General features: G+C 44.2%; 2 protein-coding genes across 2 annotated transcripts in view; both read left to right on the top strand.

Annotated features, from left to right (window-relative positions):
• Positions 1-11,085, top strand: part of LOC309558138 (uncharacterized protein) — a gene marked incomplete at its 3' end in the record, with an annotated part of 65,525 nt that extends 54,440 nt beyond the window's left edge. The window contains exon 3 of the mRNA XM_082261138.1: positions 9,479-11,085. Within this exon, the coding sequence (XP_082117264.1) occupies positions 9,479-11,085 (1,607 nt within the window). The remainder of the gene's footprint in view (positions 1-9,478) is intronic.
• On the top strand, positions 339-1,955 carry LOC309558159 (E3 ubiquitin-protein ligase TRIM39-like). The gene has a single exon (XM_082261164.1). The coding sequence runs from the start codon at positions 598-600 to the stop codon at positions 1,864-1,866; it is 1,269 nt and encodes a 422-aa protein (XP_082117290.1). The 5' UTR covers positions 339-597; the 3' UTR covers positions 1,867-1,955.
• Positions 11,086-24,353: the final 13,268 nt, after the last annotated feature.

Below are 24,353 nucleotides of genomic sequence, written 5' to 3'. Positions count from 1 at the left end.
TTTGTTTGTTTCATATTTTCTTTTTATTGGAAAGATTTGGCATAGCAGCTTTTATTATACACAGCCTTTATTTTCGTATGCGCTGATTTACAAATGACATTATACACATTATTTTGAGCTTTATGCAACCTGCCATCTACTGTTCTGGCAGTGGTAATTGTTTTAAAAGTAAAAAAAAATACTTGAGTAGAAGTATCGAAATCATCGAAAAAATGTAGTGAAGTAAAAGTAGAAGTAGGAGAAAAAAATTCTACTCTAGGAAAGTACAGATACCGCATTTCGGTACTTAAGTACAGTACTTAAGTAGTTCTACTTCGTTACTATACATCTCTGTCACTGAGATGTGGACACAACTTCTGCCGGGATTGTATTGTGACTGCTCTGGATACACAGGAGGGGTCCGGAGTTTATTCCTGTCCGGAGTGCAGAGATGAGTATGTAGAACGTCCTACTCTGGAGAAGAACAGGAAGCTGTGTAACATTGTGGACAACTTTAGCTCTACACAACAAAATGAGGAGAACAGTGAGATCCTCTGTACGTATTGTGTGGATTCTCCAGTGGGCGCTGTCAAGACTTGTCTGCAGTGTGAGACTTCTATGTGTGATAAACACCTGACAGCCCACAACCAGGCAGTGGACCATGTGTTGGTGGAACCCACCTCATCCTTCAGTAGTAAAAAATGCTCCATCCACAAGAAGCTTCTGGAGTATTACTGCTCAGAGGATGCCATCTGTCTATGTGTGTCCTGCTGTCTGGTAGGGGAACATAAAGGACATAAAGTGGAACCTTTAGAAGAGGCTTTGGAGAAGAAGAAGGAGAAACTGAGAAATGTTATAGAAAAATTGACTACGAAGAGAGAGACAATTGAGCAGAAAATACAAACTCTCCAGGACCACAAGACAAAAACACAAGAAAAAGCAGATGATGAGAAGAAGAGAGTCACTGCCCTGTTTGAGGATATCAGGAGACAGCTGGAGGTCCAGGAACAGAGAGTCCTGAGTGAGATCTCCAGACAGGTAGAGGAGGTCTCATTGTCAGTCACTGATCTCATCAAACAGTTGGAGATACGGAAGGATGAGCTGTCCAGGAAAATTGATCACATTGAAAAGTTGTGTAATATGACCGACCCAATAACTGTCCTACAGGATCATAAATCAGATACTGACAAAGTCTTTCAGGATGAGGAATCAGACACAGGAGACCAGAATGTGGAGGTCTCTTCTGTTCCTGATCTGGATGATTTTATGATCTCTCTTGTGTTGCACAGATCTATAACTGATCTTATCACTAATATGCAACTAAAAAACTTCTGTACACAGAATGCAACATATCTGCTCCTGGATGAAAAAACTGCACATAACTGTTTGGCTTTATCCGATGACAAGAGAACAGCATCATACTCTGAAACACAAAGGATTAGACCAAATTTACAACAGAGATTTACATTTTACATGCAGGTGTTGAGTATGGAAAGTTTTTCCCATGGGAGACATTACTGGGAAATAGAGGTTGGTCACTCTGGGGATTGGGATGTAGGTGTTTGCTATCCCAGTATAAAGAGAGATGGGGAGGAGTCTGCTATTGGGTATAATAACAATTCCTGGAGTTTCTGCAAAACTGATGGCAATTATGAATCTATCCATAAATCTCAAAGACTGTTGTTATACCCAGAGTCCCCTGTGCAGAGATTGGGAATATATTTGGATTATGAAGGTGGCCGTCTGTCCTTCTACCAGCTGAGTGACCCCATCAGACACCTCCACACCTTCACCGCCACCTTCACCGAACCCCTCCATGCTGTCTTTTATTTGAATAAGGGAGCCTGGGTAAAGCTTGCGTCTCCTGTATTTTCTACAAAACCATAATTTACCACATATGTTTTCCTTTTTCTACACTTTACAAAAAATAAAGAGGGGGAAATCATCTTGAAAATCATATTAGCTGGCACAATTAAAGGAGCACTAAGATCATAATCCAGTATCATCCAAACGAGCTCCTGACAACATTTAGAACAATATGTGTTCATATTCCCTCCTGCCACACCCCTATACAAAGGCCATGACATTTTTTATTTTTACTGATTTTATTTATTTTATCATTTATACCGGACTTTCAAAATAACAAAAATCATAATATGGAGGATGGGTACAATGTTCATTGCAGTCTAACTTTGTTTTGTAGTAACAAAAAAGTATGTTAAAATAAAGGTGAGTAATTTGCTTCTTCTGAGTTGTCTACGACTGCCCACCCCCCCCCCCCCTTTTTCTCCTTCTTTCTTCTTTTTTCTCTCCCCCTTCCACCACTCTCGTTTCCTCTCTCCCCCTGTGCTCTCCCCCCCCCCCCCCCCCTCTGCAGATCATGCCTATTTGCTTACTGTGCCTTGTTCCGATATGCCTTTGCTGAAGACTGCTATACCGAAATGGTTTAATTCTGCTTATGCTTTTGCTAAATTGCTGCTGTACCCTGACTGCTGTAATATTCACTGTTCCATGTATTGAATATTGTGTCTTTTTTTCTTTCTTCTCTTTTTGTTGTATTGCACTGTGCATTGTGCTTTGCTTGTTGTTTATGATAAAAAAAAATAATAAACGTTTCTGTTTAAAAAAATAAATAAATAAAGGTGCATTTATATTGTTATTTTTTTCCTGTATACTGGATTTTTCTAAATAACAAATGCCATAATTTAGAGCAGGGGTGTCTATCTAAATTTCATCGCGGGCCGAATGAGCATTATGGTTGCCCTCAAAGGGCGAGTTATATCTGTAGGATCAGATGTCCAGAGCACCCCACGCCCCCTATACACTTGCATAAAATGTCAAGAGTCACCCACCCTTCCTTACATCACAATGCACCCCCTTACCCTGTGCTGCTGCCAGGAAGAAGATGTGGGTGGATCTGGGAAGAAGTGCAGGGTCTGGAGGAGAACCAGAGGAGGGCTGAAATCAGCTTCCAGAGTCTGCTGAATGCTGAGACCAGGGGAGGCAAAGGCAAGGTGGTGTTGCAGCTGCACAGATAGGTGCAGGACCTGTAGGAGGAGTTCTGCCCTTCTCTCTGCTGCGGGCTGCTGAGTAGGGGGGGGCACAGGGGAGTTGCACAGGAGAGTGCAGAGTCAAGCAAAGGAGTTCTGTCCTCTCTGCTGCCGACTACAGAGACAAGTTGGGGGCAGAGACAAGTGGGGTGCAGGAGAGGTTCGAGGGCCACATGAAATGGCCTGGGGGGCTGCATTCAGCCCGCGGGCCTTGTGTTTGACACCTGTGATTTAGAGGATGGAATAAATGTTCAGTACAGTATAATACTTTTTGAAGTAAAATATTACATTAATATAGAGGTTTATGCATCAGATAAAAAAGAGGGACAAATGTGCTGGAAAGAAGGACAGAGGGATTTAGTACTGAGGAGGGACAGTCCCTCCACATCAGGGACAGTTGTGATCTGTGGGGTTGGTTTACTAAACCCGTTGCACTCAGAATCTGATGCAGCTGTGCATGGTATCCAATCAGCGTCTACTAACTAGGGGAAATATTTATGTCATTTTTATTGTTTTTTTTTTTTTTTACTAGTAATGGCGGCTATCAGCGATTTTTAGGGGGACTGTGACATTGCGGCGGACAGATCGGACCCCTAACTGACATTTTTGACACTTTTGGGGGGACCAGTGACATTACTACAGTAATCAGTGCTAAAAATATGCACTGTTACTGTAATAATGACACTGGCAGGGAAGGGGTTAACCCTGTGGGCGATCAAAGGGTTAAATGTGTACCTAGGGGAGTGATTCTAACTGTATGGGGGTTGGGCTTGTGAAATGATCACAGAGACCTGTGTTCCTATATAGAAGGATCACAGGTGCTCTGTAATCATTCCAGAGAGAAGAATGGTGGTCAGCTGTGTTTATAACATCTGACCGTTCTTCTCTCTCAGCGGGGAGCGATCGCGGGTGTCAGGCGGCAATCGGAGCCGCCTGCCCCGTGCATTGGAGTCCCCGCCCCCTAGCTGCAGGGGCGCGACCAACGTATACCTACGGCGGTTCGCGCAGGAGGGCAAGCCTGCCGCAGTATTTCTGTGGTGGGCGGGCGGTCCTTAAGCGGTTAAACTAAAAGTCCTTCTGTTATTACATTAAAGTCAAAAATATATTTGCCAAATAGCAAATTATTAGAGGCTGAATAATAGAACCCCAAATATAAAAGAATGTAAAGTATAGTTATGTTGTTGAGATGTAAGCTGGCTGAGCTGCAAAATCAGCTATGTCCACTGGACCCACTGATTGACATCCCCGTTAGCCAATCACGGCGGGATCGTGCCTCCGGCTGCACAATGGCTCCATCTAGTGGTTATTGAACAAAATGACATACAGGTGCGTCGCTTCACGCAATAGAGCCACACTGCTGCAGTGGCTGGTCGGCAAGTGGTTAAAAAAACAAACTGGCATCGATAGGTGGCAGAGGTAACGTCTAAATGCTTGCCAGCTGGTATACCACCCTCCAAAAAGTGATCTACCATAGACCGATTTTCAGAAGCATTACTGGTGGTCTAAAGGACGCCTTAAACCTGCTGCCTATCCCCAGCACACGGTCTACATTTCCTATTACAACCTTAAAATAAAAAAAACATGGAACAATAGTTTTCTTATACTAACAATTGAAAGCTAAGAATGAGTCATAGATGCACTATATTGTCAAAAGAATTGGGACGCCTGCCTTAACACACACATGAACTTTAACCACTTCAGCTCTGGAAGATTTACCCCCCTTCCTGACCAGGCCATTTTTTGGCGATACGGTACTGCATTACTTTAACTGACAACTGCGCAGTCATGCAATGCTGTACCCAAAAAAAAAAAAAGTAGGTCCTTTATTTCCTACAAATAGAGTTTCTTTTGGTATTTGATGACCTCTGTGGTTTTAATTTTTTGAGCTATAAATAAAAAAGTATCCACAATTTTGAAAAAAAAAAAAAAAAAAAAAAAAACTATATTTTACTTTCTGCTATTAAACACATCCAATAAAAAAAAATTAAAAAATCGAATTTCTGAATTTCTTCATCCGTTTAAGCCAATATATATTCTGCTACATATTTTTGGTAAACAAAAATACTAATAAGCGTATATTGGTTGGCTTGCATATAAGTTATCGTGTCTACTAATTATGGGACACATTTATGGAATCTTTATTTTTTACTAGTAATGGCGGCGGTCAGCAACTTATAGCAGGACTGTAATATTGCGGTGGAGAAATCTGACACTAACTGACACTTCTTTTGGGAACCAGTGACACCAATACAGTGGTCTGTGTTAAAAATGTAAACTGTCACTGATGCACTGATACTAATGACACTGGCAGGGAAGAGGTTAATATTGAGGGCAATCAAGGGGTTAAATATGTGGCCAACATGTGTTAGCAAAAAAACAGCACATTGCTGCTGTCAGAGGAGAGCCCTGTGATTGTTTATCTACACAGGGCTCTCTTTGGTAATGTTGGTTGCTGGTGACCAATCAGGGGCCGGCAGCTGCTGATTGGTTGGTGCTGCAACTAATTGAAGCACAGCTGGGGCGCACGGTCTATCCCAGCGTGCGGATCACATACTAAGTACGTGATGTGGCGCAGAGCTGCCACAATATATGAGCAGTGGGCGGTCCGCAAGCGATTAACAGCTTCCCAGTCTTAGTCTGTAGGGTTCAATATTGAGTTGGCCCACCCTTTGCAGCCATAAAAGCTTCAACTCTTCTGGGAAGGCTGTCCACAAGGTTTAGGAGTGTGTCTATGGGAATGTTTGACCATTCTTCCAAAAGCGCAGCCAGGCCTTCTGATGTTGGACAAGAAGGCCTGGCTCGCAGTCTCCGCTCTAATTCATCCCAAAGGTGTTCTATCAGGTTGAGGTCAGGACTCTGTGCAGGGCAGTCAGGTTCCTCCACCCCAAACTCCCTCATTCATGTCTTAACCACTTTAAGACCAGAAGGATTTTCCCCCTTAATGACCAGGCCACAAATTTAATGTTGGAGTGATATGGCACAGTAAAGATTCACACACAAGGATGTTGAATATTGTGGGAATTATTTATTTTATTCACTGGTTGATATATGCACATGGTGGCACTAGATATACAGAGCCTCGAAAAAGTATTCATACCCCTTGAAATGTTCCACATTTTGTCATGGTACAACCAAAAATGTAAATGTATTTTATTTGAGATTTTATATGACTGAAAATTTGGAAAACCATTTATCATTTTCCTTCACAATTATCTGCCACTTTGTGTCGGTCTATCACATAAAATTAATTTACATTTTTTGGTTGTAACATGACAAAATGTGGAAAATTTCAAGGGGTATGAATACTTTTTCAAGGCACTGTATGAACAGTATATCATTGTAGCCAGGTGGAGGAATCAATTTCGACATGATTAAGGCTGATGTACTATCTCTTTAATATCTGGGCTTCTGTTAAGCGAATGGTGTGATGGATTGTGGGAAACATAGTCCCGAAGAGAGTGGAGATTGTGGATGACTTAAAGCGGAGTTCCAGCCATTCACTCACCTGTCCAACGGTCCAGCGATGCGGCCGCCCGAAGCCTCGATCCTCTCCCTCGGCGCCGGCATCACTGCTGTGGGCACCCGGCTGTGACAGTTTGCGGCTTCACAGCCGCGTACCCACTGCGCATGCGCGAGTCGCGCTGCGCGTCTTGATTGGCCGGCAATCTTCTGGGACCTCTGACGTGTCCCAGAAGATTGCAGGGAGGGATGGGGAGAGGAGAATTTCCGCTCAGGGCGCCGAGGCGCTCCGAGCGGAAGTGGGAGCGGGTACCTGTCAAAACTAGGTACTCACTCCCCCCCCAAAAAAATGACATGCCAAATGTGGCATGTCAGGGGGTCAGGACTCCCTAAAGCGAAAGTTCCACTTTTGGGTGGAACTCCGCTTTAATGGATTGAACTATACTCCCAGGGAGCATTGGGATACGCAGAGACTGATGGGAGTGTCTATAAATTAGGGGACGGGACCAACGGTTCACTGTCTTACCTCGAGGACAGCGTGCTGTGCGGAAGGAGGGGAAGAGCTGCCGCGTGGAGCAGAGGAGAGGTAGGCCGGAGGCCTAGTGGGAGACGCCTCAGAGAGAGGATGTCCCGGAACCCCGTGACGGAGTGAGAGCAGAGACACCGGAGAGAGGCTGTGAGTGTGATTGCGGAGCAACCGGCCTGGTGTGAAGGACTGCGGGACATGGACCTTATCGGATTGGGTGAGAGATATGCGATTATAGCAGACACTGTGACTCACTGGTGCAGCACAAGGAAAGGTCTGTGACGCAGTTTAGATATGAAAAGGGAGTTGCGCTGCCATAGATCGTTGCCATAGGACACTGTAGTGCTGTGTTGGTGCGTTGCAAACCAGAAGGCCTAAACATTATATACCTAAAACCCCTAGACTGTGTGCATATTTGACAGAGCCTGAATACCTATACTTCTTCTCAGATAGGATTACAAATATTCCCTTTCCTTTACTATGGATTACAAATACCATTCTTTGAATGATTGAGAGCTTCATTGCCGGCGAAGACTAGCAAGGCCTTGTCTAGAAGGAGACTCGCACAATCCATAGAGAAAGGGGGCCCCCTATAGGTGACAGAGTGCACTCTGATAGATTATATTGCAGTATTTTGTTAGAGCCACTGATTCAAGTTAGACCAATTGCATTATTCTTCAATAGCCCCGGTATATCTGATTATATTTGTTTGGTCACTCTCACATTGTCAAGGGAGGAATGATCTATTGAAGTGCAATTGATTCATCATTCCTCATTTAAAGCAGTATTACAAATCATGATGGTAGGTTAATTGGATCCTGTATAAAAAAAATTGGCCGTACTATGTATGTATGAATGTGAGTTAGGGACCTTAGATTGTAAGCTCCTTGAGGGCAGGGACTGATGTGAATGTGTAATGTATATGTAAAGCGCTGCGTAAATTATCAGCGCTATATAAGTACCTGAAATAAATAAAAATAAATAAAATTACATTTGCGCTGAGCCATTGGGGCTTTAGGATTCAGGATCTCCATTTGGTTCTCTTCTCATTACACTTCTTGTTGTATTGAATTCACAATTGCTTCTTCTTTTTACTAAAGACAGTAAAACTGATCTTTTATTATTGAACCCTTGTTGTGTCTACTTAATTAACCACTTGCCGACTGCCGCACGCCTATCTACGTCGGCAGTCAGCCCCTCACAGGCAAAGGGACGTAGGTCTACGTCGCTAGCCTGTGAGGGTCTAGGGAGCGTGCGCCGCCGGCGGCGCGCTCCCGCTCCCGCGTGGTCATGGGCCCCCCCACGCCTGCGATCGGCGCTGCAGAGGGAGAAAGTCAGGCAGCTTGTGTAAACTACTATGTAGAACCGTTGATCACTGTTTCTACAGCTCAACAGACAGCCAATCACAGTTAGAATCACGCCCCTAGGGACACACACAGCCCCTCCCTCTCAAATAAAGTTAACCCCTTCACTACCAGTGTAATTTTGCAGTAACAGTGCATATGTATAGCACTGATTACTGCAGTAATGTCACTGGTAACCCCAAAGTGTCAAAAATGTCAGTCAAGGGTCTGATCTGTCCGCCGCAATGTCGCAGTACCACAAAAAAATCGCAGATCGCCGCCATTACGCGTTAAAAAAAACTACAAAATTGACAAAAATGTTTCCCTTTGTTAGTAAACGCGATAACTTTTGCGCAAACCAATCAAAATACGCTTTTTGTGATTTTTTTTACCAAACATATGTAGCATAAAACAAATTGGCCGAAAATGTTAAAAAATTTTATTTTTACATTTTTTTGGGGGGAATTTTGTTATTTTTTCAAAATTGACGCTCTTTTTTTGTTTATAGCACAAAAAGTAAAAATCGCACAGGTGATCAAATGCCACCAAAAGAAAGCTCTGTTTGTGGGAAAAAAAGGACGTCAAATTCGTTTAGGTACAGCGTCGCACGACCGCGCAATTGTCCGTTAAAGTCACGCAGTGCCGAATCGCAAAATACCCCCTGGTCAGGAAGGGGGTAAAATCTTCCGGGGCTTAAGTGGTTAAAATGTCGGAACCCATAGTGTCAGTTGGGTCGGAAGGAGCTCAGGGTCAAGGAAGTGAGGAGGATCTGAATACACTCAGCAACCCCTGTGGGGGCTGTGCTACATCATCATTAACAGTATATTATTGGATACTAATTTTAAAGCATGTGGAATGTGAAGGAATATTTTGTATATTTTCAGTCCTGCAATTTTGGTATCATTCATGTGTGGGAACACACAATATTGCTAGCAGCAGCAGTTGTATGGGACATTTGTATACAGATTACACAAGGGTTTTTAATTAGGCATGCTGAAAAATGCTACACCCTAAATAAGGGTGTAACCTGTTCTAAAGGTGAAATTATACTTCAACTTGTAAAGTCTCCGCTCTCGTTGTGCAAACAGATTATTAGTTTGGTTTCTTCTTCCCTGCTCTAGGAATGGCGTCTGCTGATCTAAGAGACGAGCTGAGCTGCTCCATCTGCCTGAACCTTTATACGGAGCCGGTGTCACTGAGATGTGGACACAACTTCTGCCGGGAATGTATTGTGACTGTTCTGGATACACAGGAGGGGTTCGGAGTTTATTCCTGTCCGGAGTGCAGAGAGGAGTATGTAGAACGTCCTACTCTGGAGAAGAATAGGAAGTTGTGTAACATTGTGGACAACTTCAGATCTACCCAACAAAAGGAGGAGAAAATTGAGATCCTCTGTACGTATTGTGTGGATTCTCCAGTGGCCGCTATCAAGACTTGTCTACAGTGTGAGACTTCTATGTGTGATAAACATCTGACAGCCCACAACAGGGCAGTGGACCATGTGTTGGTGGAACCCACCTCATCCTTCAGTAGTAAAAAATGCTCCATCCACAAGAAGCTTCTGGAGTATTACTGCTCCGAGGATGCCGTCTGTCTATGTGTGTCCTGCTGTCTGGTGGGAAAACACAAAGGACATAACGTAGAACTCCTAGAAGAAGCTTTGGAGAGGAAGAAGGAGAATGTTAGAAATGTTCTAGAGAACATGATTACAAAGAGAGAGACAGCTGAGAAAAATATTCAGAATCTACAGGAACACAAGAAAAAAGCCCAAGAAAAAGCAGATGATGAGAAGAAGAGAGTCACTGCCCTGTTTGAGGATATCAGGAGACAGCTGGAGGTCCAGGAACAGAGAGTCCTGAGTGAGATCTCCAGGCAGGTAGATGAGGTCTCATTGTCAGTCACTGATCTCACCAAACAGTTGGAGATACAGAAGGATGAGCTGTCCAGGAAAATTGATCACATTGAGAAGTTGTGTAACATGACCGACCCAATAACTGTCCTACAAGATCATAAATCAGATGTTGACAAAGTCCTTCAAGATCAGAAATCAGATACAGGAGACCAGAATGTGGAGGAATCTTCTGTTTGTGATCTGGATGATTTTATGATCTCTCTTGTGTTGCACAGATCTATAACTGATCTTATTACTAATATGGAATTAAAAACCAAATTCAGTACACAGGATGGAACCAATCTACTATTGGATATAAAATCTGCCAATATCCTTGTGGCTTTATCTGATGACCTGAGGACCGCATTGCACTGTGAAACCTATAAGATTAGACCACCATTACCACAGAGGTTTACAGAGTACCCTCAAGTGATGAGTATGGAGAGCTTTTCTCATGGGAGACATTACTGGGAAGTGGAGGTTGGTGAATGTGGGGAATGGGATGTGGGTGTTTGCTATCCCAGTATAGAAAGAGCTGGAGAGGAGTCTGGTTTTGGGTGTAATAACAAGTCTTGGTGTTTCTGCACAGCTGAAGATAAAAATGTGTCTCTCAATGCATCTCAGAGTCAGCCGTTATACCCAGAGTCTCCTGTGCAGAGATTGGGAATATATTTAGATTATGAAGGTGGCCGTCTGTCCTACTACCAGCTGAGTGACCCCGTCAGACACCTCCACACCTTCACCGCCACCTTCACCGAACCCCTCCATGCTGCCTTCTATATTGATGATGGAGCCTGGGTAAAGCTTGCATCTCTGGTGTTTTCTATAAAACCATAACTTACAACATCTTTGGTTTTTTTTTTGTTCTACACTTTTGTCATTGATGCAAATGGCAGAGGGGGATATTATCTTGGAAATAGACTAAGTGGGGCAATTAAAGGGAACACTAAATAAAGAACACCTTTACACACCTGTACTCTATCAGAGTCCACTATGAAGTAGATATAGGAGGAGTCTCTTGTAGTGCATTAGCACATCTATCCCAGCAAGGAGTGTTGTCTCCAAGGGTTAGAGAGGCTGGACTCACCCCTTTTTCATGGATAGTGTAGGACCCACTGATAATGGGGTACTTTGACGCAGTGGTGGGCTTGAGCACGATATGGCCATATAGTGGGACTAAATCCCCATTTTTATTTATGGATTGTCTCCATATTTGATAGTCATTTCTTTTGCATGGTTGCGCTATTCTTTTTTAATATACATGTTGCTTGGTCCATAGCTGCACCGGCTTTAGATATACATGTTCAGGGTTTGCTCCCCCAATTTTTTGCTTGTTTATTATGCACCAATGTTACTTGAAAGAGGTCCTGACACCATTCAGAATGATACATGTTCATATCCCCTTCTACTAAATTTTATCTCCTCTCCAGTTTTTCTGGGATAATAAAGAGGGCTACCTTTTCAGGACAAGTATGTAGGCAAAATACACACCCCCTTTACAAATGCAATAAAAAGTTAACTAGTCCTCTTCTAAAACACTCTTCAACTTCTCTGATGTCCATAGCTGAAGCGGTTAATATGCCAAAACCGATAGGTTAGACTCTAAATCCTGCTTATAGCCCTGCCTGCTATACCTGCAGTGAGATAAGAAGATCAGCAAGGCTAGGCCTTTGTGCCGAATCACTAGGCAAGTAGCAGAGTCTAAGTCATATTTGCTCAATGCCTATCTGAGATATCAGACACACTGCCAGGGGCATACCTAGAGCACTTAGCACCCAGGGTGGATCCTATATCTGGCACTTCCACCCCCCCCCCCCAATTTAAAATGTAAAGACACCCACAAACAATTATTGGTTTCAAGATTATTATATTGTGGACATGATACAGGAGATGGTCAGTGACTGTGGACATGATGCAGGAGATGGTTAGAGACTGTGGACATGATACAGGAGATGGTCAGAGACTGTGTACATGATACAGGAGATGGTCAGAGACTGTGGACATGATGCAGGAGATGGTCAGAGACTGTGGACATGATACAGGAGATGGTCAGAGACTGCGGACATGATACAGGAGATGGTCAGAGACTAAGGACATAATACAGGAGATGGTCAGAGACTGTGTACATGATACAGGAGATGGTTAGAGACTGTGGACATAATGCAGGAGATGGTCAGAGACTGTGGATATAATGCAGGAGATGGTCAGAGACTGTGTACATGATACAGGAGATGATCAGAGACTGTGGACGTGATACAGGAGATGGTCTGAGACTGTGGACATGATACAAGAGATGGTCAGAGACTGTGGACATAATGCAGAAGATGGTCAGAGACTGTGTACATGATATAGGAGATGGTCAGAGACTGTGGACATAATGCAGAAGATGGTCAGAGACTGTGTACATGATACAGGAGATGGTCAGAGACTGTGGACATAATGCAGAAGATGGTCAGAGACTGTGTACATGATATAGGAGATGGTCAGAGACTGTGGACATGATACAGGAGATGGACAGAGACTGTGGACATGATACAGGAGATGGTCAGAAACTGTGGACATAATGCAGAAGATGGTCAGGACTGTGGACATGATACAGGAGATGGTCAGAGACTGTGGACATAATGCAGAAGATGGTCAGGACTGTGGACATGATACAGGAGATGGTCAGAGACTGTGGACATGATACAGGCAGTGCTTTAAGTGGGCCGGTATGTCCTGGTACTCCGTACCGCCACTTCCAAATATGGCTCTTGAGCATACCGCCACCTCTCCGTGCGCTCATTTTGGTCATCTGCGCCCTCAATTGTCCTCCCCAAGAATATTTCACACTCCAGAGCCAGACCAGTCACCACCAGTGAGTCCCCCTGCTCCGGAGTCCCAGCCCAGGCCAGGGGGGGGGGGGGTGCTCTGTGGGGACCCTGATGTGGGGTGGGGCGACAACATTTTTAGGCTATAATAGAGTACCGGAACCTCTTTTGGGCCACTTAAAGCACTGGATACAGGCGATGGTCAGAGACTGTGGATATGATACAGGAGATGGTCAGAGACTGAGGAAATGATACAGGAGATGGTCAGAGACTGTGGATATGATACAGGAGATGGTCAGAGACTGAGGAAATGATACAGGAGATGGTCAGAGACTGTGGATATGATACAGGAGATGGTCAGAGACTGAGGAAATGATACAGGAGATGGTCAGAGACTGAGGAAATGATACAGGAGATGGTCAGAGACTGAGGAAATGATACAGGAGATGGTCAGAGACTGAGGAAATGATACAGGAGATGGTCAGAGACTGAGGAAATGATACAGGAGATGGTCAGAGACTGAGGAAATGATACAGGAGATTGCCTTTCCAGGCTGCTTCTCACAAAAGATCTCTCTAATCTTGCGCTGGATTGTTAGGTTTCAACTAACAGGGAAGAGAACACCTGTAGATCAATTCTGATTTAGAAGTTTTTTTTTTTCTGTGTACATATACATTTGTTATTTTCCTACCCCCAACCTAGTCCGTGTCACAGATGTTGGTCTTCAAGGTCAGTGTGACAGGGCCCAGGGCAATGTTGCTGAACACTGCGCTGTATCATTCGTGACTTACCCAGTCAGAGTATAGGAAGGTCAGTTACTTAGTTTGCCCAATGGTAGAGCAAATTGTGCTGTGACTCCTGAGTCCCGCCACTCCATGACGTCACCGCGCGCCCCGATCCCTGTCCAAGCCCTTGTTAAGCCTGCCCAACTCCCGAGTCCTGCCCAACAAACCTGCCTGAGCCCAGCCTGCAGTTCTAATGTTGCCTGCCATATTTCTTCAGGGCGGCCGCTGCTCCACCTGCAGATACTAGACCGGGATAGTTAGTCAGGAACTGCCTGACAACCCCTAAGTGGCTGCGGCCTGACACCCCCTCCAATGTATGGCACCCAGGCTGCACCGCACCCCATTTGTATGCCACTGCACATGTATGCCAGAGATGTATAGTAACTAAGTAGAACTACTTCACTACTGTACTTTAAGTACTCAAAGGCGGTATCTGTACTTTCCTAGAGTAGAATTTTTTTCTCCTACTTCCACTTTTACTTCACTACATTTTTTCGAAGATTTCAATACTTCTACTCCGATATTTATTTTTTGTGCTGCATAGTTACTCGTTACAATTATAAAAATTACCACTGCCAGAACAGTAGATGGCAGGTTTCATGAAGCTCAAAACATGTGTATTATCAGCGCATACGAAAATAAATGCTACTGTATGTATAAATAAAATAAATAAATAAATAACAATATGATGTTCAAGCTTTTGACTTTTTTCTTTAATAACTACATAACACAGTACTTGTACTTTTACTTTCCGTACTTGAGTAGCAATTTTTTTTTCAAAACTACTGGTACTTTTACTTTCAGTACTTGAGTAGCAAAATTTAAAAAAAAAACTACTTGCAATACTTAAGTACAAAAAATGTTGAATACTTTAGTACTTCTACTCAAGTCACTTTTTGATCGAGCACTTCCACTTCTACTCAAGTCACTTTTTGATCGAGCACTTGTACTTTTACTCAAGTATAGGTTTCGAGTACTTTATACAACTCTGCACACTGCATATTAATATGAGTTTGTGCTCTTACCAAATAGAGGTTGGTCCTACCATTTATCTGGTACTCCATTTATTTTATAAAATATACTGCTTATGACCACATACATGCAAACTGCTTGTATGTCACAGCTTAACCTGACCTCCCTAAAGCGGAGCTCCAGGAACAAAAAATACAATAATAGCCACAATTAAAATAAATCCACTTTGCGTGATTCAAATGCTCATGATTTGTAGAACCTTGTTTTTCCTCTTGGGACTCCTTCCAGATAAATTACATTGAATAGAATTTTCTTACATCTCTCCATTAGTCGCATGAAGCCACACCCCCAAACCATAGAAAACCCCGCCCACTTCCATACAAGTTACTGGGAACGCAGTGACCCATTCTTTCCAATTCTGGGTTGTGGGAACTTAGGAGAGTCATAGGAAACACTGGAGAGGTGAGACTTATTCCGGGTATAGGGAGCTCCTCTTATGGCGCTTTTCCACTGCATGGAACCGAACGGTTCGGCTCGCTTTTGTGCTTTTCCACTGCTGGTACCGCATGGTATGGTGTAGGAACGGTTCAGTACGGTACGGCAGTGCTTTTCCACTGCAACAGTACCACCTCGATTGTGGTTCCAACAGGTACCATACCCGGTACCGTATCCCACAATCCTTTGCATGCAGTCACTACTAGCCACTGATTGGTCAGAGAATCCCACCAACCCCGTTGTTATCCCACCCACTTAATTTTAGTACTACTTTAGTGGAAAAGCAAACCATACCGTACCGCACCGAACCGTTCCAACACCGTACCATGCGGTACCAGCAGTGGAAAAGCAAACCGGGCCAAGCAGGGCCAAGTAGAGCCGAGCCGGTACTTGCAGTGGAAAAGTGCCAATATAGGAGATGGGATTCTATGTTATAGTATTGGGCTTTCGTGGAACTACTGTATTTTATTGGTTGATGTTAGAGAGGATCTGATCACTATTTTTTTGTTATTGTTGGTTTTAATGGAGTAGTGAAGGATTAGAACCTCTGCCGGGTTTTTATTGCTGTCTGTGTCCTCTCTGGAGAGATCCATCTTCTCTATTTGTTCTGGTGACCATCGTCACTGGGAGAGAAAGTGATGTAAAATTCCAAATTTCATTAATAGATGGAAATCTTCCAATGGGGGCACCTTTACCGGTAATGATAATCGAAGGGTTCGTACACACTAAGAAAATCAGGCAAGAATTTTCGTCCTAAGAATTTTCATACTATTTTCGTATAGTGTGTGCACAACTTTCTACAGCCGATTCCGACCTTCCGAACAAAAATTTCCGAAGGGCAGGCTCCAAAATTTTTCTCGTGTGGAAACAGAACGAACGATTTTCACTTTTTTTTTTTACAATTTTTTTAAAATCAGAAACGAAAGACTGCACATGATCGGAAACAATAAACAAAAAAAAAAGCCTTTGTCTGAAAATTTTCATGCAAATTTTCTTTTAATCGATTCCAATTTTCTGTGAAGCAACGAGGAAAATTGGACGATTGGTCATCCGATTTTTCTTATATTGGTACCCCACTTTAGAGTCCATTTCCCCTTTACTCTGTAGAGATTTCCTCACTTCCTGTTACATCTTTATGACAGGAAATGAAAAGAAATCCATCAAATGGCACACAAAAATCTCCCACTGCAAAAGAGGCATTTTGTTGAAGTCGAATCTGATTTTGTTTTTGCCTTCTCTGGTTCCTCCTTCCTCTTCCTCCTCCCCCCCCATCAACATGTCAGTTTTAACATTTTAAATAAAATATTCTGTTTAAATTAAATGACTGGGTCTCTGTGCTTCTTTATGCAATGCAGGCAGATCATGGCTGGTGGGAGGGGCCAGTAGGGTGCTGTACATTGCTTCCTGCAAACATCATAGCATCCTCCCTCTGTACTCCTCTCCAGAGCCCTCAGCCCTGATGCCAGCAGTGGGCTGGCTTTTGGGAGGAGTTATGCAAATATCCGGGTTGTCTAGCTGGATGGGAGTCAGTCTGTAGGCGTGGGTGTTCCTAGGTAGGCTATATAAATATGCATGCAGATCACCCTAGGTCTGTTTCTTAACCTGGACAATCTTCAGGCACCCTTTAAACATTTTGGACAGTCTTGAGGCATCCCATTCTAAAATGTAAAAACTATTCTAAAAGTTTTACATAATGCAGCAACATCCACTCCAGTAGGACACCCAACGTTAGAGGTGATTTAATCCTCCAAAGCAAATACACTTATGAAAACAGGTACTGACTAGTATGCCATTGTTTCTCTTCTCCCTCAGTTTTTCTCCATCACTGAGCTTAAGTGACCCCCAACACTGATGGAGAGGGGCAAGGGAGGGTCAAACAAGGATGGTATACAGGCGACTGACATCCTCCTTATCAACTGATGATGCCATTGGTCATTAGGATGCCAGCAGCTGTAAAGTTGTAATGGTGCACAACAGTGGCGGGACGGTGAATGAAAATTTGGTGGGGGGGGGGGGGGTAAAACCAACACCCCCCCCCCCCCGGCAATCAAATATAGCACCCCCTCCCTTCTCCCCCCCTCCTGGGATGGTCAGCCAGCATCCTTACCTGCTCCTTCCCTTCTCCTCCGGCCTTACATAGTTACATAGTTACATAGTAGGTGAGGTTGAATAAAGACTATAGTCCATCCAGTTCAACCTGTGTCTCCTCCCTCTTTCTGGCCAGCAAAATCGCTTCTCTTTTCAGCCAATCAGGAAAGGGGTCTCACGACCCGCTTCCTGATTGGCTGGGAGGAAAATCAGTGTCATAATAGCGAATGCCCCGCTCGGCAGCAGGGACTCCGATGCACGGGGCAGGCGGTTCTGATTGCGATCGTTCCTCGCTGAGAGAGAACGGTCGGCTGTTGTAAACACATCTGACCGTTCTTCTCCCTGAAATGATCACAGAGTGCCTGTGATCCTTCTATATAGGAACACATGTCTCTATGGTCATTTCACAAGCCACGCCCCCCCACAGTTAGAATCACCTCCCTAGGCTCACATTTAACCCCTTCCCTGCCAGTGTCTTTATTACAGTAACAGTGCATATTTTTAGCACTGATTACTGTAGTAATGTCACTGTTCCCCCCCAAAGTGTCAAAAATGTCAGTTAGGGGTCCGATCTGTCCGCCGCAATGTCGCAGTCCCGCTAAAAAAAAAAAAAAATCGCAGATCGCCGCCATTACTAGTAAAAAGAGAAAGAAACAAAAATGACATAAATCTTTCCCGTAGTTAGTAGACGCAATAACTTTTGGGCAAGCCAATCAAAATATGCTTATTGCGATTTTTTTACCTTACCAAAAATATGTAGCAGAAAACAAATTGGCCTAAAATTTTGATTTTTACATTTTTTTTTTTGGAAATGTTATATAGCAGAAAGTGAAAAACTATTTTTTTTTTTTTTTTCCAGAATTGTCGCTCTTTTCTTGTTTATAGCGCAAAAAATAAAAATCGCAGAGGTGATCAAATACCACCAAAAGAAAGCTTTATTTGTGGGAAAAAAGGACATCAATTTTATTTGGGTACAGCGTCGCACGACTGCGCAATTGTCCGTTAAAGTAACGCAGTGCCGAATCACAAAATATGGCCTGGTCTTTAAGGGGGCAAATCCTTCCGGTCCAGAAGTGGTTAATGACATGCACACTATGGGGACAAATCCCCCCCCCCCCCCCTGCAGTTTTAAGACACTCCCAGCTTTTAGGAGGACTGCAGGAACCTCCCCAGGACCGGTGTAACGTTAGAATTACCTACCCCGTGAGAAAAACCTACCCTCGTCACTTCCGGGCAGGAACAGCTGAGCAGCGCAGCAGTGCGCATGCTCAGAGGCCCGGAGACCTAATGAAAAAGATAAGGAGATGACTACTGGGCATGCGCAGTAGGATGAAAGTATTAGGGTGTCCGTGAAAAAAACCTACCCACGCGGCGGTGACATTAAAACAGCTGTGCTGCAATATGAGTCATCACCGCTCCTTCCCCTGTGACTACCCTGATCTTGGCTAGTAAATATAAAAGCGGCTGGCGGCTCCGTTATTTATCTTTTCATACACCCGCCGGCGCTTTTATATTTAGTAGCCGACATCAGTGAAGTGTCAGGGAAAGGAGCGGAGATAATTCATATTGTATTACAGCTGTTTTAATGTAACCGCCGCTTTACAGACACTGAGGGTGCACCGGAAGTGACGAGGGTAGGTTTTTCTCACGGGTAGGTAATTTTCACGGAACACCGGCCCTTCCTCCTCCTTGCTTTCTTCTAGTACTGTAGTCAGGTTTGGGTGGGATTGGGATGTGCCTGGCTTCGGAGATTGCGCCTGGCTTCAGAGATTGTGCCTGGCTTCGGAGATTGCGCTTGGCTTTGGAGATTGCGCCTGGCTTCGGAGATTGCGCCTGGCTTCGGAGATTGCGCTAACCTTCAGAGATTGTGCCTGGCTTCGGAGATTGCGCTTGGCTTTGGAGATTGCGCCTGGTTTCGGAGATTGCGCCTGGCTTCGGGGATTGCGCTTGGCTTCAGAGATTGTGCCTGGCTTCGGAGATTGCGCCTGGCTTCAGAGATTGTGCCTGGCTTCGGAGATTGCGCTTGGCTTTGGAGATTGCGCCTGGCTTCGGAGATTGCGCCTGGCTTCGGAGATTGCGCCTGGCTTCAGAAATTGCGCCTGGCTTCGGAGATTACACTTAGCTTCGGAGATTGCGCCTGGCTTCGGAGATTGTGCCTGGCTTTGGAGATTGTGCCTGGCTTTGGAGATTGTGCCTGGCTTTGGAGATTGCGCTTGGCTTCGGAGATTGCGCCTGGCTTCGGAGATTGCGCCTGGCTTCGGAGATTGCGCCTGGCTTGTCTTCTTCCGGTGATGTCATGTGTCCTCTGAGCAGAAGAGGTCAGAGGAAGTGTGTGCTAAAATTATATGCACTATATGCACTCACCGGCCACTTTATTAGGTACACCTTGCTAGTTCCCAGTGGGACCCCCTTTTTGCCTTCAGAACTGCCTTTATTCTTTGTGCCATAGATTCTACAAGGTGTTGGAAATATAAGAATATATATCCCAGCTAAATGAAAAATTGGAGGTGGTTTGCCAACATCCCTGGGCTGAACAAGCAGAATGGGGGGTCCCCCTGGGGTTGGGACTTTAACGGCAAACACACTTCCACAAATATGTAAAAGTTAAATAATTTTATTAACAAAAGATAAAATAGATCATACATTGATCTAAATTGTAGCATAGATTTGTACAAAAAACATAAATTGTATGGTATTCAAAGCATAAGTGTAGACAAAATGACTGAAAAAGATATAGTGATGCATATACTCAGAGGTATATGTAGGTTACTTGAAGGAAATCCTCCCACCCGACGCGTTTCAGGCACGCAGGCCTTTCCTCAGGGGTCTAAAAGTGGGGAGGTTTTTTGATTTCCTTAGTTTGTTGGTATATATGTTCCGGAGAGGTTTAGTAATAGGAGACGTATTGTTGATTCTCCGTCAATAAAGAAGGGAAAGTATGGTCCCTAAGTAAATTCGGTCAGTCCATATTTGGTTCTCCCCTCTATGTTGCTGAAAAGTGCATCTGGTGTTAGGGATGGTAATGGGTGTTCAGGCTGGATTCCGTTGTCTTGTGGTGTCCCTGGAGTGCAGGGAATCCTCTGTGCGGTCGCGGCCGCGACCGCACAGAGGATTCCCTGCACTCCAGGGACACCACAAGACAACGGAATCCAGCCTGAACACCCATTACCATCCCTAACACCAGATGCACTTTTCAGCAACATAGAGGGGAGAACCAAATATGGACTGACCGAATTTACTTAGGGACCATACTTTCCCTTCTTTATTGACGGAGAATCAACAATACGTCTCCTATTACTAAACCTCTCCGGAACATATATACCAACAAACTAAGGAAATCAAAAAACCTCCCCACTTTTAGACCCCTGAGGAAAGGCCTGCGTGCCTGAAACGCGTCGGGTGGGAGGATTTCCTTCAAGTAACCTACATATACCTCTGAGTATATGCATCACTATATCTTTTTCAGTCATTTTGTCTACACTTATGCTTTGAATACCATACAATTTATGTTTTTTGTACAAATCTATGCTACAATTTAGATCAATGTATGATCTATTTTATCTTTTGTTAATAAAATTATTTAACTTTTACATATTTGTGGAAGTGTGTTTGCCGTTAAAGTCCCAACCCCAGGGGGACCCCCCATTCTGCTTCTACAAGGTGTTGGAAACATTCCTCAGAGATTTTGCTCCATAGTGACATGATAACATCACACAGTTGCTGCAGATTTGTCGGCTGCTCATCCATGATGGGAATCTCCCCTTCCACCACATCCCAAAGGTGCTCTATTGGATGAGATGTGGTGAGTGTGGAGGCCATTGGAGAACAGTGACCTCATTGTCATGGTGAAGAAACCAGTGGTGAGATGATTGGAGCTTTGTGATATGGTGCATTATCCTGCTGGAAGGAGCCATCAGAAGATGGGGACACTGTAGTCATAAAGGGATGGACATGGTCAGCAACAATACTCAGGTAGGCCGTGGAGTTTAAATGATGCTCAATTGGTACTAAGGGGCCCAAAGTGTGCCAAGAAAATATCCCCCACATCATCACCAGCCTGAACCGCTGATACAAGGCAGGATGGATCCATGCACCACATTCTGACCCCACCATCTGAATGTCACATCTGAAATGGAGACTCATCAGACCAGGCAATGTTTTTCCAATCTTCTATTATCCAATGTTGGTGATCCTGTGCGAATTGCAGCCTCAGTTTCCTGTTCTTAGCTGACAGGAGTGGCACCCGGTGTGGTCTTCTGCTGTTGTAGCTCCTCTGCTTCAAGGTTGGATGTGTTGTGTGTTCAGAGGTGGTATTCTGCATACCTTGGATGTAATGAGTGGTTATTTGAGTTACTGTTGTCTTTTTAACCATAATCTCTCCCATTCTCCTCTAAACCCTGACATCAAGACATTTTTTGTCCACACAAATGCCGCTCACTGGATATTTTCTCGTTTTCCCACCATTCTCTGCAAACGGGAGAGATGGTTGTGTGTGAAAATCCCAGATGAAATACTCAGACCAGCCCATCTGGCGTCAACAACCATGCCACGTTCCTGTTAAATCCCCTTTCTTCCCCATTTTGATGCTCGGTTTCAGCAAGTCGCCTTCACCATATCTAGATGTCTAAAGCCCTGTACACACGCACAGATTGTTGGCCGACCGATCGGCCGTCTTTTGTCCAGTGTTGTTTGTTGGTTGGAATGTGCTCTAGACTTGCACTGGACTTTTGTCGGCCAACAACAACCAACTGCAGAAGTGATGTCATGTTCTGGTTTTACTTTGCCAACAAAAATGTTATAGTCTGCACACCAGATTTTTTTCGGCCGAAAAGTCGCAGTCAATTGTCGGAAGCATCGTACTAACAATTTACGGCCAACAATCTGTGGGTGTGTACGGGGCTTAAATGCATTGAGTTGCTGCCATATGCGACGAGCCAGAACCGCAGGGGCGACACGTGAGGTGCACAGTGGGCCGATGAGAGACAGCAATAATACAGTTCATCGGTTTACTCACGGTTAGCAGAAAGCCTCCCTGGGCTGGTCGCACAGTGAAGAGGAAGACAGCACGAAATCCTCCGGGGCACGCTCTGTAAAAGGGAAACGCCAGCCAAGATGGTGGTTGAGGTGCCCGTGATGACAGGGGTGTTTAGAGTGCTTGTGGTGGCTGGGTCCCTTGATGGTATTTGTCGTGACGCCAGTACCGTTAATGGTGGTACAACCAGTTGTAATAGCAATAGTGAAGAATGAGGTAGACAGTGGTAGGATACAACTCACAACTTTTACTGTGACTGGTTTTGATTGCAGCATAAACATCCAGATAGAATACAGTCTCTGGGTAAATAGAGGAATTCTGCTGATCCACTGTTAATAGGCTTTAGTAATGCTGGACTCAGGCTGTGGTTCAGTATAATGCTTACTTGTTTGTGATCCCTTTTGAATCCAGTGACATTGGTGAGGTTGCCAGTGGCTAAGAAATCCTTCACCTTTATTCTCAAAGGTCTTGCTGCCGTTTGGTGGCTTTTACCCTTTGATTTAAGCAGTTCCAATTTGTCCCTTCTCTGGACTGACCTTCACTAACCTTCTACATGGTGCTTCTCTCCTCACACTCACTTCCTGAACTGAACACTGACCACAGATAAACCTGAGCTGGGATAGATATCCCAAAGTGGTGCTATCCCCATCTTGTGGTGGGAAGTATGAAGCACACTTGACCAGCCTATGAACAGGGATTAACAAATGACAAATGCAAAATGACATGCAATACAGCGATGACAAAGAAATAAATACATTTGCAGTTCCCACGTGTCATGAGTGGGACGCTGCATACCCCCATGGTAAAACGTGTGTCGACCTCGACACATTTTTGACTCGATGTTGTGTCTTCCGGTAAGATATAAGAGAAAGGAAAAAGCATGCATGCATAGGAAATAACAACATAACCCAAATCTTGTACTTCTTGTATCTGCAAGTAAAATGGGTTAGGCAAACATATCTCAGGCAACAACGAAATGTGTCAAAAGGTGACAAAAAGGGGTGTAGTTTTTCCTCTGAAGACTGGTGATGTATGGCAAAACCAGAATAGTCAGTGATGAGATGGAAAAAGGAAAACAAAACAAAAATAACATCTCAGGAGGCTCACAGGGTATGAGTCCATTCCCTGGGCACAGGAAAATGTCAACAGATGAATATCACGGAGGCTCAGGTACGTGAAAGTCTATCTCCGGGTGCAGGCTTGAACGTTGCAAAACAGTAGGTAGTAGTCCTTTTAAAAAGTCCTTTAAAGGAAATAAACATATCATCACAAGTAAGTCTTCTTCTCACTCTGGAACTTCAGACGATGTAAGGATGCATTCAACGATGAGATGGCAGGGCTGGTAGTTGTCTTCATGGCTGCTGGTGTAGGAAATCCTTAAAACGGACAGGTGGTTGTCCTCTTGTAGTCCTGTCGGATCTTCGTAGCGGCTGAGTTTCTACAGGTCTTGTTTCAAGGGAACTTGGTGTCTCTTGAGCTGTAGTAGACACTTCTTGAGATAGCTCTTCTGGTTGAAGTGTGGTTGTATTGGTCTTGGCAGGCACTAAGATATTGAGCCATGGTGTAAGGAACCACTGTAAAGGATCAGAGTCTAATAATGCTTTTCCAAAAGACTGTAGTGGATTCTCTGAATCAGATGATTTTGTAGGCTCTGGTTCTATGGATTGAGTTTCCTCTTGGACAGCTTCTTCTTGAAGAGTTTCTTCTTGAGTACTTTCCTTGAGACATAACTTAAGGCGATTGCGATGTACCACACGTGATTTGTTCTCTTTGGTGATCGCATAAGTATGAGTCTCTGGATTGAGAATAGCTGTAATGGTGTAAGGTTCTCTCTCCCATTTTCTATCTAACTTGCTGGTGCGATGGTCGTTTTTTAACCACACATTGTCACCAATTTTGAGAGGTTCTGCTTTGGCAGATTGG

This window comes from Pelophylax lessonae (assembly GCF_965119305.1).
Source record: "Pelophylax lessonae genome assembly, chromosome: 6".
Classification (NCBI taxonomy): Eukaryota; Metazoa; Chordata; class Amphibia; order Anura; family Ranidae; genus Pelophylax; species Pelophylax lessonae.
Note: the sequence above shows the minus strand (reverse complement) of the source record. Positions and strands in the feature narration are given on the sequence as shown.

Bases quoted from the DNA above. Each gene is read 5' to 3' on its own strand.
- LOC309558159 (XM_082261164.1), top strand. From the start codon at position 598: ATGTGTGATAAACACCTGACAGCCCACAACCAGGCAGTGGACCATGTG.